At 42.5% G+C, this 18,914-nt stretch overlaps 1 protein-coding gene across 3 annotated transcripts; it reads right to left on the reverse strand.

Annotated features, from left to right (window-relative positions):
* Window positions 1-1,976: 1,976 nt before the first annotated feature.
* Window positions 1,977-14,776, reverse strand: LOC142202994 (pseudouridylate synthase 1 homolog). 3 transcript variants are annotated; one of them, XM_075273407.1, is made up of 6 exons: window positions 14,773-14,776; window positions 7,789-7,891; window positions 5,013-5,156; window positions 4,789-4,923; window positions 2,799-2,904; window positions 1,977-2,695 (listed from the first exon to the last, which is right to left on the reverse strand). In XM_075273407.1, exons 2-6 carry the CDS (start codon window positions 7,882-7,884, stop codon window positions 2,031-2,033), a joined length of 1,146 nt encoding a protein of 381 aa, XP_075129508.1. In that variant the 5' UTR covers window positions 7,885-7,891; window positions 14,773-14,776; the 3' UTR covers window positions 1,977-2,030. The 3 variants fall into 3 exon arrangements, with proteins under 3 accessions (XP_075129508.1, XP_075129511.1, XP_075129509.1); XM_075273410.1 differs by lacking the exon at window positions 14,773-14,776 and adding an exon at window positions 8,531-8,563; XM_075273408.1 differs by lacking the exon at window positions 14,773-14,776 and adding an exon at window positions 8,411-8,481.
* Between the last annotated feature and the right edge of the window lie 4,138 nt (window positions 14,777-18,914).

Raw genomic sequence — 18,914 nt, forward strand, 5'->3', positions numbered from 1 at the left:
TCGAAATCGCAGCATGTCAAATATACCTACGTCAGTGGTTTTCCATATGGGTATAATGGAAGCAGAAAGTCAGCAGAAGGAATCTCTGAACTTTCTGTGAAAAGTGCTGTGGGAAAAACCACAATGTGTTTCTGCCACGGGTTTTTCTTTTCACTGTACCCCCCTACATTAGACTGATCCTTCATATCAGATTCCATTGTTTTTGATGTTAAAATCCAAAACATACAGTATTCTCTTACCCATCAAGCTGACGGTCACCTCGGCAGGCCCTAGTGGACCCTATTATAAGCCAATGGAGTCCATTTCGTGACTGTGGATTCTGTTCCCAAAGGGTGATGCGCTGCAGTGGATACATAGTATTACACTGTGCTTATTTAGGTGAATAAGTGCTTGGGTAATACTTGTTATGACGCTGCTCTTTTGCAAGTGAAGGCCTTCTTTATGACATTTATATGCTCCTCATATAGCTGTTTTTTTGCTTTGTTTTTAGCAGAAATCAGGAGTGAATTCTAAAGCAAGGAAACTGATTTGCATAAAAACGTTCTGCAATTGTCCAAATCATCTGAATGGGCTTTGAAGAAATCCACGTGCTCGCTTCCTAACACCTCCATTCAGATTGATGGAACCAGCTTTCAGTGCAGGAATTTCTGCAACAATTGTGTGTGAATACACCATTAGGGTATGTTCACACAGAGTTTTTTGGCAGCAGATTTTGACACGGAATCCGCCTCAAAATCCAAAAACGGTTCCCATTGACTTCAGCGGGAGCTGCTCACTACTTCTAGTAACAGAAAAAAGAAGCGACATGCCCTATCTTGCCGCGGATTCCGCAGCCGAATTAGCAGCGGCGTACGCGGCTCGAGATGTGCTCGAGTGTAGGCCCTACACACGAGCGGGATGCCACGATGGAATGACGACAAGTGGCTCGGAATGTTCACACGGCGGAAAAGGTTTCCGTGACCTATTCCGCCGTGTGAACATACCCTTATATTTCTGCTTTCAAACTGCCTTGTGTGAACACAGCCTAAGGGCTCTGATACAGTGCACTGGGCCTCTATGACACTGCTTAGTACAGTGCTGACTAGACTCATTTCACAGGACCTAACCCAGGTGGCAAGGTCGCACCCTAGGATATCATCTATCCTTGCCAATCCCGTGGAGGCCATTACAAGACCCCTCCCCCGCCCCCGCAATGGGTTGAGACCTACACTTTGCAAAACAGTGCTTGAGATCAACATTTAATCCCTTTGGTTTCTACCAACCCAATAAAAATGGAACCACCCATCTGAAGCCGGGTTCACACGGGGGATTTTGGACCGGATTTTGATGCGGAGGCTGCCTCAGAATCCGGTCCAAAAAACGGCTAGCTGTGACTGGATACCGGTACAGTGAATACATTGCATCGGCATCCAGTCGTGGCATTCCGCTCCGGATTAGGCCCAAATGAATGGACCTAGTTGAGAGGGAGTGTTGCGCTGTGGCTGAATCAGCCACGGAATCCGCCTCAAGAAAGGGCATGTCGCTTCTATTTTCCGCGAGCCATTGAATTCAATAGGAGGCTACTAACTAACTAATTCAAAATAAAAGAGCTATACTAACCTTATAAATCCCCCACCACTCCCTTTATGACTCTCCCGCTTCCCCATCGCTCTTTTCACTTTTTAGAGCAGATGTTAAATCCCAACATCAACAATGATTGTCACAAGAAATCACCGTCATCTTCAGGAAATGCAGGAACCAGAAAGGGAGCAGGAGTGTAACGGGCAGCAGGGGGTCTGTAAGGTGGTTATGGCAACTTTACCACATTATGAGTTGTCATAAATTCCTTTTTGATGGATGACCTTTCATTATCTGCAATACTTTACTGAAGACCAGATTTTACATATAACACAGAATGTTTTGAAGGACAATATGGATTTTATCCTGCATTTAAATAAATATACAGTAATATAAAAACAGATCTGTTAGTATGTCACTTATTCACAATGTTTAAGGCTTTTACCAAATGAGAAATCCTACAGTGTCTTATTTTAGGTGATAGAGAATGTGTATCCACTAAACTGCTGCAACCATAACCACATGGAAAGATCTGTAAGTTCTCCCTCGATAATGACTGGCATGATCTTCTCCTCCTTGAAGGCTTCCACTGCAGGTACATATTCCTCCCAGGTTACTGTACGGGTAGACTCACTGCTAAGACAGCGCCGATTGTGAAAATAAAAATGTGTGCACTCCAAGACCAACCCTAAAGCTGGAGCCAGGGGAAGGTTGATCTTCTGCACCTGCATTGACAGAGGCAGAAACTCAGGCGTAGCAACACCTTTCACCACTGCTATGATAAGACCAACCATTTTACGGATCTGGTGTAGCATGAAGCTTTGTCCTGTAATTGTTATTCTAGCAAACTCCACGCCATGGCGAACAAATGGCTCGGAGCAGGAGATCCCGTATATGTGTCTACGAGCACTAGGGTCATCAGACAGTTTTCCTTTTGTAAAGTTATGGAATCTGTGCGTTCCTTTATAGAATGAAAGAAGTCTGTTCACATGGTGGTATTCTTCTCGAGACAAACGGAAGCTGGTGTCAGGAGCAAGACTGGCATTCCTCGACAGCGCAAATGTGGGCAGTGTGTAAGAATAGGTCCGTGCATCGCACATGATCTTAGCATTGAAACCTTTGGTGGCTCTCTTTATACCTGGATATAAAAAAGATACAAGCAAACATGATGGGTACTATGATAAATTAATGTATTATAATACAGTCTATACTACAAATGTAGTATTACTTGGTTTTATTACCTATGACACGAATTTCTGGTGGAAGGTAAGAGTTGACAACCTCCACAGGATTTGCACAGTTCTCAAAGAGTCTTACAGAGATAACTTGAGCCAAGGCAGAAACTCCCTAAGAAACAAAAAAAAATGCAAAAAGAGAGTAAAACAACATTGTGTATTTATTAGATTCATTTGGCACATATTAGGTTATGTCACTACTCATCATGAACATAATGCACCTTCATAAGCTTTCAGCCCGGGCTATGAAGACTAGAAACATAAAGGTTTATTGATTGAATACCTCTCTGACTGGCCTTGCTCCATCTTTTAGGATAAACTGTGTTCTATTCTGATTTTTGAAGTGAAATATGTTCTAAAAAACACCTCCCAAATCTTCCATTCATTTCAATGGGATTCTCTCTTGAAAAGTCCACTGGAATGAATGGAAGACAGAGAAAAACTGCTAGTGTTTTTTTTACAGTGGTTTTTCCAAATACCGCTGCAAAAAAAGCTACCATTTTTTTCTACCTCCCATTCATTTCAATGCAGTTTGCACAGTGAAATCCACCTTAAGATGTGTCCTGCTGCTTCTTTTTCCTCTAGCTGAAAAATCAACTAGAGGAAAAAAAATCTACAACTGACTCCCATTGAAATGAATAGGAGAGTTGGAAAGTTTGTGTTTCTTTGAAAATAAGACCCACCCTGAAAATGAGCCCTAGCTTCAGTTCATTAAAAAAAAAAAAAAAAGTGTCCAGACCGTTATACATGTATAAAAGTAAATAGAATACAACAGAACTGATACAGTAGAGCCTTCATCAATGAAAGCAGACACCCCAAAAAGAAGTGCACCCCAAGAAAATCACACATTGACCTTAAGGGTAAGTTCACACAGAGTTTTTTGGTCAGGATTTTGATGCCGTATCCGCCTCAAAATCTTGACCAAAAAGACGGCTCCCATTGAAACAAACCGACTCCCGGAAAAAGAAGCGAGATGCTCATTCTTCAGGCTTTTTATCTCGTGATTCAGCCTGAAGACACTCCCTCCCGACTAGAGCCATTCATTTGGGCCTAATCCGGATCAGAGTGCGTGACTGGATGCCGATGCAGTGCATCGGCATTAAGTTGCGGCTGCCCGTATTTTGGACAGGAACTTGAGGCAGCCTCTGGTTCAGGTTGTGATCCAAAAAACCCAGTGGGAACTTACCCTAAGGCCGGGGCCCCACGGGATGTAAACGCCGCAATTTGCCCGCAGCGGAGACGCAAAGGGGTCATGCGAATCCCATCCCCACTTTGTGGAAAAGATTGCAGCGCACGCTGCGATTTGCAAAGCCGTTGCGGCTTTGCAAATCACAGTATGTAAATTATATCTACATAAACGCCGGCGGCTTTCCCGTAGATATAATGTTAAGAGAAAATTCGCAGAGGAAAAATCTGTGAACTTTCTCTTAAAAGCGCTGCGGAAAGCAATGCGTTCACACCGCGGTTCTTTCCGCAGCACTTTAGCGCTGCGATCATGGCCTTAGCCTAAGGGAGCTATCTGCACAAGATGGCACTAGTGAGAGAGTTCTTCACAACAGTAAAGGTTGACTACCAGTAGTGCTGGTTTCTCACACACAGATCAGGTAGTCCCACTGGAATGACTACATTGTGGCTGCCTCCAGTCACCAGGGGGAGCCAACTGCTAAACTTGACTGCAGTGGAACAGTGCTGCAATGTCAAGGTGCCTGAGACAGGAGTTCTGTGTGAGAGAACCCATCCACCATTAGCACTTGCCAACTTTAAATTGTTTTGGGTGTAAGGGGGTCTAGTGAGTGGACTGTTGTTCATGGAAAAAAATAAGACCTAACCGGAGCAAATAAAAATATAAGACCGTCTTATTTTCGGAGAAACATGGTATGTGAATATATATATATATATATATATATATATCTATATACTGTATATATATAATGGTCTACAAATAACCATTTAAGTGACGTTACTTATAAAATAAAGACAACATAAAAAGACCTACCTTATCTGTGCGGGCACAGCGCTGAAATCGCACAAGTTTTAGATTATTAAAACAAATTTCAGGAATACATTTTGCTTTGATAAGTGCAGAAACAATTTGTCCTTCTATAGTTGGCAAAGGAGATGTAGTATTTATCTGCAAAAACAGAATAAAAACATAAGAGTCACAATCCTGAACTGTGAAAAAAAAGGAAGTAGTCAATAGTCAATGAATAGTGACGTCACCTGCATGCCATGATACCCTGCACCACAGTAGACCATTTGTATGGCATGTTTCTTTTTTGGAATACTAATACTTCCAGTAAAAGCCTTAGGCTCCTCTTTATCTTCCTCCTCTAACTTCTTTTCATATGAATTATTTTCATTTTTCTAAAAACAAAAATAAAATGAATAAATCTCTTTCAAACTCCATGCAATAAAAAAGAATGATGTGGTGGTAGTCTGTACTGTGTGCATACTGAGCAAACTGAAGAAAATATGACCTTATCCCTAAGGCCGGGTTCACAAAGGTTTTTTTGGTTGGATTTTGATGCGGAAACCGAAATCAATGGGAGCTGGTCATTTCCTTTTTCCGCAAGCGGTTTTGTTCCCTGCTCGTTCTTCAGGCGGATTCCGTGGGACGTCCACCTCGCGACACCTCCCTCCCGACTAGGCCCATTCATTTGGGCCTAATCTGGAGCGGAATGCTGCGACTGGATGCTGGTGCACTGAACTGGCATCCAGTCGCACAGCTAGCCTTTTTTGGACCGGAATCTGAGGTGGCCTCATGTTTGAACTTACTCTAAGGCTAAGTTCATCATATCTCCATTGGATTCTTGTTTTTCTTTTTTTTGGTTTAATGCATATTGCACATTTTTCTTTTTTTTTTTTATTTTATGTAGATTGTGAGTGCCACATAGAGCTCACAATGTACATTTTTCCCTACCAGTATGTCTTTTTTGGAATATGGGATGGAAATCCATGCAAACACGGGGAGAACATACAAACTCCTTGCAGATGGTTTTCTGTCCTTGGCGGGATTTGAACACCAAGACTCCAGCGCTGCAAGGCTGCAGTGCTAACCACTGAGCCACCGTGTGGCCCCATAATGTACATTTTTTCCCTATCAGTATGTCTTTGGAATATGGGATGGAAATCCATGCAAACACGGGGAGAACATACAAACTCCTTGCAGATGGTTTTCTGTCCTTGGCGGGATTTGAACACCAAGACTCCAGCGCTGCAAGGCTGCAGTGCTAACCACTGAGCCACCGTGTGGCCCCATAATGTACATTTTTTCCCTATCAGTATGTCTTTGGAATATGGGATGGAAATCCATGCAAACACGGGGAGAACATACAAACTCCTTGCAGATGGGTTTTTGCCCTTGGCGGGATTTGAACACCAGGACTCCAGTGCTGCAAGGCTGCAGTGCTAACCACTGAGCCACCGTGTGGCCCCTTCTTGTTTTTCTGTTGCAGATGTCTGTGGCCGTGTTCAGTGTGCTATCTGTGTATTTCACGGATATCATACTCACCCATTCATTTCTATGGGCCCGTACACGGCTGAATTACACGGTCATGCGTGTGTGACGACAGTCCGTGCCACGAAATATAGAACAGGTGCTATTCCTATTTTAGTCATTTAATGAAAGGAGCCGCGGAAGCATGGCCTGTGCACTGGCTGTATATGGGGGACATCCATGAGTGTCCCGTGCGCCACCTGTGTCTTTAATTCATGACTGGCAGCACATGGTCGTGTACAACCAACTTTAGGAATAGAAAAACAGATATTCAGGTGGAGCAGACTAGTCATATGACTGAGAAAAAGGGATCCCAATTGACCCCATTGATGATAACGGGGTCTGTTGGGTATCTGAGGATGGCCCCATTTTGGCCCTGCATGCAGGAACTTTGCATCCGCTATTTTTGATGAAATCTGTGGCAGAGTCTCCTAACAGAAAATCAGATGCAGATTTCAATAGCATCTCAGCAGGGAAAGTCTTCTATTTTTTTTTCTTTATGTAGATTGTGAGCCCCACATAGAGCTCACAATGTACATTTTTCCCTATCAGTAGGTCTTTGGAATATGAGATGGAAATCCATGTAAACACGGGGAGAACATACAAACTCCTTGCAGATGGTGTTTTGCCCTTGGCGGGATTTGAACACCAGGACTCCAGATCTGCAAGACTGCAGTGCTAACCACCGTGTGGCCCCCAGAATGTCTTCTATTTTTGAACGTTTTTTATGCAAGAAATTTATACTAAGAATTCCCTTAACCACTTCAGTACTGGGCCAATTTTTGGTCCAGGACCAGACACATTTTGGGTTTATTTTGTATGTGCGGTTTTGAGGGCTGTAACATTTTTCCCGTATGTCTCAGTCAACTAATTTTTGCGTCTTTTTTTCGGGGACACATAGGGCTTTATTTTTATGTTGTTTTTATTTTCAAATGTGTTTTAATTTTTTTTATATCCGGGAAAATATAAACATAATAGGAGGGAAATTGTGTCTGGTTTTCAATTTATTATTATTTTTTTTATTTAATAACACAGTGTCACTGAAAAACTTTATAATATAGTTTTTCCTCTCCGTTACGGTAATTTTTATTTTGTATGGTGTCGTTGGGGGTGGGGCTATAACCTTTAATAACGGCGTTTTATTAGCGTATTATTAAAAATTTTTATTAGTATTTTATTTACATGTTTTTAAAAACTTTTTTATTATAATTTTATTTTATTTAGTTTTTCAGATTGTGTCCCCATAAGGTGATAAGAGGCCTTTGGGGACATCTGATCACTTTTTTTTTTGTACTGGAGGCTGATTTCTCCTATAACTAGGGCTGGTACATTTAGCCTCAGTTGCAGGAGAAATACAGCCTTCTGCACACTATATATACAGCTTTCATTCTCTTGGTCAGCGGTGTTGCTGTGGTCAAAGCGATCAAAATGTTATAGTATATCCTAAGACATTCCTTCACATCCAAAGATAGGTATACCCCTGTATAAAACTGGCAGTACCTGGTATGGAATACTGACGGTCGAGCTTGAAAAGCAAAGAAAGTGATTTCTGCAAATACTCCTTGAATGACGACCCAGCAATGTAAGTTTCTTCATTTTCTTTCTGGTGAAATGTGATAAAAAAACAAATCTCAGGTCACTTATTATACAATGTAGTAACAATATAAAGTATAGAAAACGATAAAACAGTCTTTATGTTCTGGTCTCCTCAATGGAATAATATGTAACTGTGTTACATTAACCCTTCCCGTCCCTCAAAAGTAATGTCCAGACCTTGTTAGATGAGGATGTTAATTGACAAGAGAGGGCATATTTATATACTGTGGGGCAGCTGGAAGGGGAACTGGGATAGGGAAGTTCTGAAGAAAACACTTAATCCTTCAGATAGAACACGAAGAAACATTGAAGAAAATGGAAAAATCACTGCACTCCTCTCTACTAGGAGTGTATTCACATACAGAAGATTTAGTATTTCATTTCCATACATCTGAACGGAGTTGCAGAAATCACTGCAGGTGATGCGGATACATCAGCACCTTGTAGTTGTACAGAATAGAGACCATCAAACTACCGTATGGACCACATGGGCTTCCGTACTATGAGTATTACAGTATACAAGGACCTGTAGTTCTATGACAGCTGGTAGGTATTCCCTCTACAACACAGAGACTCTTCATGCTAGAGAATAATGACTGATCAGGGAGCGACTGGTCTGACTGCAAGGGCACATTACTGTACTCACAGAGCAGCGTGATCTGAAGGACCTGTGGTGATGTCATGATCATGTGATCAGTCACGTGTGTGGGAGGAGTCAGTCACTTCCGCATAGATAGAGAGTAGGCTGTGATGGATTAGAAATGCGTGATGTTATTAGCGCGGGTTAGACTAGGAGTTGTCCTATAGTGCCCATGTAGTAGAGTTGTGTGTTGTATGTATGTGTATGTGTGTAGTAGAGTTGTATGTATGTGTGTAGTAGAGTGTGTGTGTATTTGTCTAGTTTAAACCAACCTTCCTAATCTGAACTACCCCTCCCTTCCCCCACCTACTTTATTACCTACTATACCAAAAAGCTATATCTGCCTAGATGGGACTATGAAGTGACTCATGTACATTAAGGAGTCCAACATTAGAAAATGACGTTTTGAAGTAATGCCACTTTGCAATAACCTTTATAAAGTATTCTCCTCCTACCTCACATTCTCTGTTGTTCTCGTTGTTTCTCTAAAAAAGCATTTTCTTCTGATACGCAAATTATGCTTGGGGAGCAGAGCGGGGGCGTTCCCCCTGTGCTCCGAGCACATCAGCATCATCCACTGCTCACTGCGCCTTAGTGCCTCATGTTTACTCCCCCCTGCATCTTCTTCTCGCCTTCAGCCTTGCGTACACATCCGATGCTACGCTATGTTTTTTTTTTTTGTTTTTTTTATGTAGATTGTGAGCCCCATATAGGGATCACAATGTACATTTTTTTCCTATCAGTATGTCTTTGTAGAATGGGAGTAAATCCACGCAAACACGGGGAGAACATACAAACTCCTTGCAGAGGTCCTCACTCACAGAACTCCTTGCAGACACGGGGAGAACATACAAACTCCTTGCAGAGGTCCTCACTCACAGAACTCCTTGCAGACACGGGGAGAACATACAAACTCCTTGCAGATGTTGCTCCTGATTCAAACCCAGTACTCCAGCGCTGCAGTGCTAACCACTGAGCCACCGTGTTGCCCCTTTTTGTTTAAATGTAGATTGTGAGCCCCATATAGGGATGTTATCAGAACCCAAGTGTTTCAGTCTCAGATTGTCAGGAGATGTCCAAATTAATTATAACGAGCTCGGAAAAGAAAGATCACCAGGACACAACGTGTGTTCCCTATGATAATTCTCTCAGGTTTATTGAGGCTGTTCACAGGATTATAAAAGGAAATAATGCCTTCATGCCAATTTATGTGTCACACAATACAGCATATAGAAACGCATATTATAATTGGTTAAAGAATAAAATGGGAGTTTACACATGATGAGCACGTGGACAACACATTAGTTGACACATGAATATCCCTGTCCGCCATCTTGTGCTCCTGACAACACTGGCTCATTATTGTCAGTAGACCTTGGAATGTTTCACAATAAGGCCTAGCTCTTGTATTTCGTTTCCCACATGAAGGGAGTATGGGATAATCGAACCATCTTATCAGGAGACCTTGATAATAAGCTGTGAGAAGAACTTGCTTAACAATAAGGCATTCTAATGAATCAAGCTTCTCCTCATATACTGAATATATTCTCTTAAAGCCATAGACACAATTACCATTGATTACTGATTTGCAAGCCATTATCTAATATTTTTCCACCACAATTCCCACCTTTTGTGATATATCAATACAATTTGACTCCAGCTTATGTACATTCAGAACATATCTGCTGGGTTGTACCAGATTTCAGATGGAGGTTAAAATTGTTCTGATATTCACAACATCAGTTTTTCCCTTTCTACTGGCCTGTAGGAAAATTAAAAGCATATACAGTACATTGACTATTATCATAGCTATAAACAGTATGAATGTAATAACTATAGGCTGGAACATAAAATTTATTATCTATTTTGCTGAAGGAGAAAATCCAGTAAATATATCCCAGCACTGATGTGCAGTGAGACTCTATATGTCTGAGGCTAAATGTATCAGTCGTCCTCGGCTTATAACAGCTTATTGTTTTATCTGTTTGTGTTTTAACCCTTAAATGCTTAATTGGATAATAAATATATATATTTCCTCTATAGGGGTATATATTCACTTATTTCTCCTCACAAATAGTACATTTCTCTACAATACATATGATCAGTCTGTACATTGCATAAAAGCATAACAGGAATAGGTGTGTAAATTGATCCAACAGTCTTTTATGTTTCTCCCCTCAGGATCCATATCCTCTAGCTGTTTATTGTCCACTTTATCTTTAAGACCATTATTGAGTGGGCAAAGGTTTAAAGTTTTCCTTATTATCTCACAGTTGTACTGGTTATCAACAGGAACTGGAAGGGACCATTGAATCTCATATTTCTTTATCACCATCCAATCTTTGGGTTTTAGTTTATAAGTTCCTTCCACTGACTTAGAATTTGGAGGGAAGGAAAAAACTCGAGAATATACATTAATCACATGTTTTTGATAATTCATCACATAATCAGTCAGCACACCATATTACATCTGGAACAATTGTGAAAAATATAGAGTCTAAGGCCAATTTTCCTGTATAAAATGTAGCGTTACAGAAAAGACAAATACAAGTGACAACTGATAAATACTTCCCAATACTCTGGGAACAGTACGGGGGTTAGAAACATTTGTTATATCTCTACGGCCTTCATTATTTCTCATTACCTGTCTTGTTTGTGGTGGCTTTTTTCACCAGGTATGCCCCAGGCCATCCTGAAAGGAGATATCCATACACACAAGCACAAACTCATTCCTTCCCACCTTTGGTAACTGCATATACAGTAGTTAACCTGCAATCTCTGGAACAGGTACAAAGGTTTCGGGCATGGCTCTCAGAAACTTCTCAGGGCTCGTTCAGATCTGCGTTGCCCTCTCTGTTCTGCAGGTTTCCGTTTCCTGCATAAAACAGAGCAGGAGACGGAAACTTGCAGGATTCTTTCTCACCCATTCATTTGAATGGGTGAGAAAGCTGTCCGGCCCTGAGCGGCGGTGAGCGTTTTGCGCTCTCCGCCGCGAAACCGGGTTTTATAATCCGGACACAGAGTCGGACATGCAGTACTCAGTGTCCGGATTAAGAAATCCGGTTTCGCGGCGGAGAGCATAAAACGCTCACCGCCGCTCACGGCTGGACCCGGTCTGTGCTTTGCGTCTTCTGGCATGCAGAAGACGGAAAGCACAGAACGGAAGGCTGAACGCAGGTGTGAACCTAGCGTCACTTTTTTTTTTTTTTGGCCTACATTGTGTTTAACACATGCCATGCAGGCTCACAAATATATCTGACTGTAGTGATGCTAAATCTTGCAGCTGCCCATCCTCTGCTCACCAGGTCACACATGGCTGCTTCTAAACAGTGCACTTAGGAATGAGCTGCTTATGCCATCAGTGGGAACAATGCTCTCAGTAGACAAACACTCTTACCACTGGCCATCAGGACTTGTACATCCTTTTTCGATCCTTACTGTTTCCAAGTCTCGACCATTTTGGTGCTGCAATGCTTTAGAACATGATTTGGTCTATTATAGTGACCATTTGTCAGTAAGGCATGTCCCCTAGGCCTCTCTGCAGCTGGGTTAGTGGTAACGTCTGCCCACATGTTACCTCTACTATCAGTCTTGGTGTGTGCCTTGACTTTTGACTATACCCACCTGTGTGAGGAGCAGCAGCAGGGTCTCTACCTTACCGGAATAGCCTGGAAATCCATTTGGGCTTAATATTAAACATACAAAAAGCTCTCACTCTCCAGATTGGACCATAGCCCTATCAAACACCTACCCTCAGGACTTGTACCATATTTCAGTGATGGCTCTCATGAGCTGAGACCTGTAATGGTTCTACTTGTGCTTGCTTGCATATCAGGACCAGAATCCACCATTTTCCCAAATCTAAATCATCTATAAAAGAACTCAAAGTTAGGTTATCGATAGGTTCATTTTAGCAAAAAAATATTTAATTTTTAAATTATAAGACCCTTGCAGCATGCAAATGTGACTAGTCCAGCCATTGTAATGTATGTGGACTGGACCTGAGAGAGACCTAGGAATGGCTTTGGTCTTCTGTCTTTTTCTAAATTACTTCATGTTATGCTTGGTTCACACATCAGTATGCCATCCGTCCGTTTGAATTCAGTTTGAGACTTTAAAACGGACTGATACACATACTGATTGCATACTGACACCTTTTTATGCTGATAACAAACGCTGTCCATCCCCTAGAGGAAAGATAAGGGGATTAAAAGTAGCAACTGTAAATAGAGTAGAGATAAGGATATATAATAAATGTCCTTATCTCTACTCTGTTTACAATTTTCTACTTTTAATCCCTTATCTGTCCTCTGTGATCACAATGTACTTTTTTTTTTTTTTTTTCATTTGAGTATGTCTTTGTAGAATGGGAGGAAATCCACACAAACATGGGGAGAACATACAAACTCCTTGCAGATGTTGTTCCTGGCAAGATTCGAACTCAGGACTCCAGTGCTGAAATGCTAACCACTGAGCCACCGTGTTGCTCCTGCTGCGCTATGTTTTTGAAATCATTAACAGACCACTGCAAAATTGCTGCCGGAGCATGCGCAGTCACCTCTGAACCTGAATAGCGCAGCGTTGGATACTTACGCAAGGCTGAAGACAAGGAGAAGATGCAGGGGGTATTGAACAGGAGGCAATAAGGCGCAGCAAGCAGTTGATGGCGCTGTGTGCAATGCCCCCTGTGCTCACTGAACATAATTTGCATGTCAGAAGAAACACTTTTTTACAGAAACAGCAGGGAGGACATGAGAATGAGAGGAGTAGAATAGACTTTTTAAAGGCCATTCCAACATGTCATTACTACAAAACCTAATTTTCTAAGGATAGAATCCCTTTAATAACAATTTTTTTTTTTTAGAGGGGAAATGGAAACCAAGAGCCATTCTGCCATTGTTTTTTGGTATTGTATTTACAGCATTTGCCCTGCAGTAACCTGTAATTTTTAACTTCATTCTGTAACGTTTTTATTACTAATATTTATTTATTTTTAAGTATTTTGTTGCTCACGTAAAGATTTTTTTTTCTACACAGCTGTAGAAGGGCTTTTTGGCTTACTAATAAATATATTTCATTGTTTTGATTGCAAATCCTCCATAAACCCATTGGCACTGCTCATAGATTTCTATTACTAACACATTTTTACACTATATGTCGATGGCAGTGGTGCCATTCATTCAGGGAACTGTGGACCTTCACAGGATGCAATGTCTCTTTTATTCCTCCACCACACAGTCAAGATCTAAAGATCGATTGCTGATAGTATACTACCACATACATAGGAGGCGTTCACACTAGTAATGCCGTCCACCCTTTGTGAGTTCATCGAAAAGCCAGGCAAAAATGCCCAGGGACGGCTTGCCAGCACTTAGTTTAAAAACTCATCCATTTGAAAAGGTTTTAAAAGCAAACCGTCAGTGTCTGTATGCAGCCTCCCTGGTGTGAAACTGTTTTTTTTTTTCATGGACACAAAGTCTTGCATGTCTGACCTTGTGTCTGGACAAAAAAAATGAACAGTTTTACCTGGCTTACTTGACGGACTCACAAAGGGCAGATTGCAGTGCTAGTGTGAACACCCCTTTCGATAGAAAAAGTCCTTTATGTATTAAATAACTGCACTTGTCTGTACTGTGCAATCCATCTGTACAGTTTCAGAGTGAGATACCTAAGATCCACCAGTAACATTCTTTCTGAGGGACACTGCCACTGAGGGCGCTGACAAGCAGCAGAGAGACGCTACATGGACGCTATGAGGGGATAGGACATGGATTAGGGGGCTCCCAGTTATCTGACGCCTTCACAGGGCCACAGATACTGAAGGGTGCTCCACTATTCAAATGTGATACCAGAAGAGACTTGTACTGAGGAGTAGAGAGGAGACATTGCGGAAATTGTTCTCCTTCATGTTCTCTTATGTGGTGTTTAGCAGAGGGTGGAGGATGATGGAAAGGTTCTCCCTCTATAGTCTGACCCCGACTAGTGGGACAATGGGGCATTTGTGGTCATTATGGGGTCTGCACTACAATACTGGATGTGACTCCGACATACTCCCAGGATTTATGACTATTCCATAAGATACAGAAGAAAGTCGTCCTGGAAGTGACGGAACCGAATTATTTCTTCTTCGTGTCTCTTTCTCCACCAGATTCAGACTCACCGTCCTCTGTGCCAAGCCAGCCTTCAGGTATCTATCTCGGGACAACCTCGATTCCTCCTGGATTATAGTATTAGGGTCTTCTATGTACAGAGCAGCGAGGTAGTCCTGGGGTCGGGGCCAATACTTTACACTGATCGAACAACCACCATTTATACTGTATGAGGAGAGACCGTTGTGAGAGGCTAACACCTGTATAGACCACATTCTGCTCACATAACTTGGGATTTGTTACAATGTATCAGTGTAATGCTCTATGAGCTAAGCAGTGGTAGAAACTAGAGATGAACAAATAGTACCTCGCTCCCATAGGAATGCATGGGAGCGGCCGTACAGCGATAGGTTAAGCGGCCGGCGCTTAACCCTTGCTGTACGGCCGCTCCCTTGCATTCCTATGGGAGCAAGGTATTCGAAACTCTAGTTTCAAATACTATTTGTTCATCTCTAGTTTCTACCACTGCTTAGCTCATAGAGCATTACATTGATACATTGTAACATATCCCAAGTTGTGTGAGCAGAACGTGGTCTATACAGGTCTTTGCTCATCTTTAGTAGAAACCTCTTTCCTGTCCTAGAGTCCAGGCAGGCTACACTTATACATTGTAAGGACACTATAATAGTGGGTTGGGGTCAAGAAAATAGAGCAGGGTTAGGGGAGACACAGATATTTGAGTACAATGGACAATATTCTTTAAGCTTTATTCCTATTAGATTGGAGATTCCTATAAGTCCATGTATAGATGTGGGGGAGACGGGTTATTACATGGAATAAAGGGTTAATAACGGTAACCATTTTTTTCTATTGCAGCAAAACATTTTATCCAATCTCCAGAGAGCCGGACTTAGACACCATCACTTAAGTACAAAGGCTGAGACAGGGAGACGTTGGGTTTTTAGAGAGGGGTTTCCAAGAAGGCAAAACTGAGTAATGTGAAGGAAGATCAAATCTGGTTTTCTTACACTATCTCCTGACTCCCACACTCAGTCATAGGGAGGTGTCCAAGAATTTTTAATCGAGAGGTAGACCCCACGGGTCAGCAGTCCAGGACCACTTCTGATGTCCATACTATGTACAGTACAGAACCAGTAGCAGGTGGCTCCATACCCAATATAGTGGCCAAGCACCAGTACTGCAGGTCACCTTACTTTAAAGTCAATGGCAGCTGAGCCACGGCCACTATACAAAGACCATAGCCAACTGCTTTTAGCTCTTTACTACATATAGTATGGGAGTCAGAAGTGGCACTGTACAACTAAATACTTGTAGTGGTCCTCTTGTCAGCTCTGCTACTATCAGATATTTATGGACAATAAATAACTCTGTCTACAATCACCACTAGGGGGAGCTCACTGCATAGATACTGGATATACATCCACCACTAGGGGGAGCTCATTGCCTACATACCGGATATACAGTCACCACTAGAGGGAGCTCATTGTCTACATATTGGATATACAGCCACCACTAGGGGGAATGCACAGCATACATACTAGATATACAGTCACCACTAGAAGGAGCTCACTGCCTATATACTGGGCATGCAGTCACCACTAGAGGGAGCTCACTGCCTACATACTGGATATACAGTCACCACTAGAGGGAGGTCATTTCATACATTCTAGATACACACCCACCACTAGAGGGAGCTCACTACATACATACTGGATATACAGCCACCACTAGAGGGAGCTCACTGCATACATACTGGATATACAGTCACCACTAGAGGGAGCTCACTGCATACATACTGGATAGTCAGCCCCACAAGGGGGAGGTTACAGTATATGAATTGATAAGACTCCCAATGAACTCATTAATAAATCAGTATGCAGTTAGCGCCCCCTATTAGTGATTGATGAAATTAAATAATTATATCTTTTTCAGAACTGGAGGGAGCTCCTAGTACCTAGAAGTTTGTCATGATAAGTAATTCCCCCTACCTTCATCCCAGACATAACACAGAGCGGGATCTGCAGCTTCTTCTAGTTCTAGATAAGAAAATCCAGAATTGATCCATGGAGCCATGCATAGTGGACATAAGGGGTTTCATATATTTATAGACTGATGTTTGACAGGTTCTATATTATGTCTCCAATAGTGAGGAAGATGAAGAGAAAAATGAGGAAGAAATTGACATGACACAGTAAGTGGTGGGATAGAAGCAGGGGGTGACATACAGACTCCAGAGATGACACAACTTCATAGACGTCTCATCTCTAAGATTTGGGGATGAGAAGTCTGACCACTGGGGGTGCCAGCAAGCAGCAGATAGTACTGTACATGGATACTATGAGGGCACAGGACATGGATTAGGGGGCTCCCAGTTATCTGACATCTTCACAGGGCCACAGATACTGAAGGGCGCTCCACTATTGTAATGTGATACCAACAGAGACTTGTACTGGGGAGCCGAGAGGAGACATGGCGGCCATTGTTCTCCTTCATGTTCTCCTATGTGGTGTAGGGCAGAGGGTGGAGGATGATGGGAAGGTTCCCCCTCTATAGTCTGACCCCAACTAGTAGGATAATGGGGCATTTGTGGTCATTATGGGGTCTGCACTACAATACTGGATGTAACCCCGACATTATCCCGAGATTTATGACTATTCCATAAGATACAGAAGAAAGTCGTCCTGGAAGTGACGGAACCTTCTAGATAATATTTCTTCTTTGTGTCTCTTTTCTCTCACTAGAATCAGACTCAACGTCTTCTTAGCTGAGCCACCATTCACGTATCTATCCTGGGACACCCCCGATTCCTCTTGGGTTACAGTATTAGGGTCTTCTATGTACAAAGCAGCGAGGTAGTCCTGGGATGAGGCCAATACTTTACACTGATCGGACAACCACCATTTATACTGTGTGAGGAAAGACCGTTGTGAGAGGCCAAGACCTGTATAGACCACGTTCTGCTCACACAGCTTGGGATTTGTTACAATGTATCAGTGTAATGCTCTATGAGCTAAGCAGTGGTAGAAACCTCTTTCCTGTTCTAGAGTCCAGGCAGGCTACACTGATACATTTTAATGACACTATGATAGTTACAGTATTACAGTATTAGGGTCCTCTATGTTTAGAGCAACGGGTTAGTCCTGGGGGGGCCAATACTTTACACTGAGCGGAAAACCACCATCTTTACTGTATGAGAAGAGATACATTGTAACAAAACATGAATCCTGCTTGTGGGGTGCACTAAACACATGGGGGGACCAGATATTGGGGGGGGGGGGAGTAGGATTTATTCTTAGGACTTGGTATATTTCTTTAAAGGGGCTCTATCAGCAAAAAGCCTGGGCGCATGCGCAGTAGCATGCTGCTTCTACTACGGCTTCTGCGTATGCTCCCAGGCCATTTTTTTAGCAATGTCAGTTCGCCAGAGCCAGAGCCCTTTAAGCTTTATTATCATTACAGTGGGTGGGGGTGGGGGGTTTCCTGTAAGTCCATGTATAGATGTGGTGGAGACGGGTTGTTACAGGGAATAAAGGGTTTATGAGGTTACCTTGAGATGAATTTTACCACTGCAGAACACAGAAACATCTACCCGAATTTTCCCATCAACCAGACCCGTACAAAATTAGGTAAGTCTATGGCATGGAGAGGAGGGGGGGGGGGGCGGATTGTCTTAGAGGGGGACCACTGTGGGGCACTCACTTCATACATACTATATATACAGCCACCATTAGGGGGCACTCACTTCATACATACTACATATACAGCCACCACTAGGGGGCACTCACTGCATACATACAGTACAGATATAAATATATTTCCACCACTAGACTGATATCTGACAGGTGTCCCTTTTATGTCTCCTATAGGGAGGAAGTTGAAGAGACCCAGACCACGTAAGTACAGGGGTACATAGAGCGGCCGCTGATTCCGCTCATTACCGACCTCATCACATCTTATTGTGTGTTTTCTCCATCTGAATTTCTTAGGAGACCAAGACGCTGGTTTGGAAGGTGGTGGGGAATAAGAAACAGTTGAATGGCAGAAGGTTTTATGGTCGCAGAATTCCTCTGCCTTTAGCGTAATCTCTACAGTCACCTCTTATATATTGCAGACAGTAGACATGGTTGTCACAATGTGGGCCAGAGCTTGGGGGGCAGAGGAATGTAACCAGCTGTGTAGGGGGGGACAGGGGTCGATACACATCATTGTGGACGTTCCCATACTATAGGGAGATATCCCATAGGGTTACTGGGGCAGGATACATGACCCCCAGCCCACTA

This window comes from Leptodactylus fuscus, chromosome 5, assembly GCF_031893055.1.
Source record: "Leptodactylus fuscus isolate aLepFus1 chromosome 5, aLepFus1.hap2, whole genome shotgun sequence".
NCBI lineage: Eukaryota > Metazoa > Chordata > Amphibia > Anura > Leptodactylidae > Leptodactylus > Leptodactylus fuscus.

Excerpts from the sequence above, each read along its gene's own strand:
- LOC142202994 (XM_075273407.1), bottom strand. The coding sequence starts at position 7,884 with ATGAAGAAACTTACATTGCTGGGTCGTCATTCAAGGAGTATTTGCAGA. Across the intron at positions 4,924-5,012 it reads CAGGGTATCATGGCATGCAG|ATAAATACTACATCTCCTTT; the intron begins GTGACGTCACTA and ends CTGTTTTTGCAG. Across the intron at positions 2,696-2,798 it reads ACCAGAAATTCGTGTCATAG|GTATAAAGAGAGCCACCAAA; the intron begins GTAATAAAACCA and ends TTTTATATCCAG.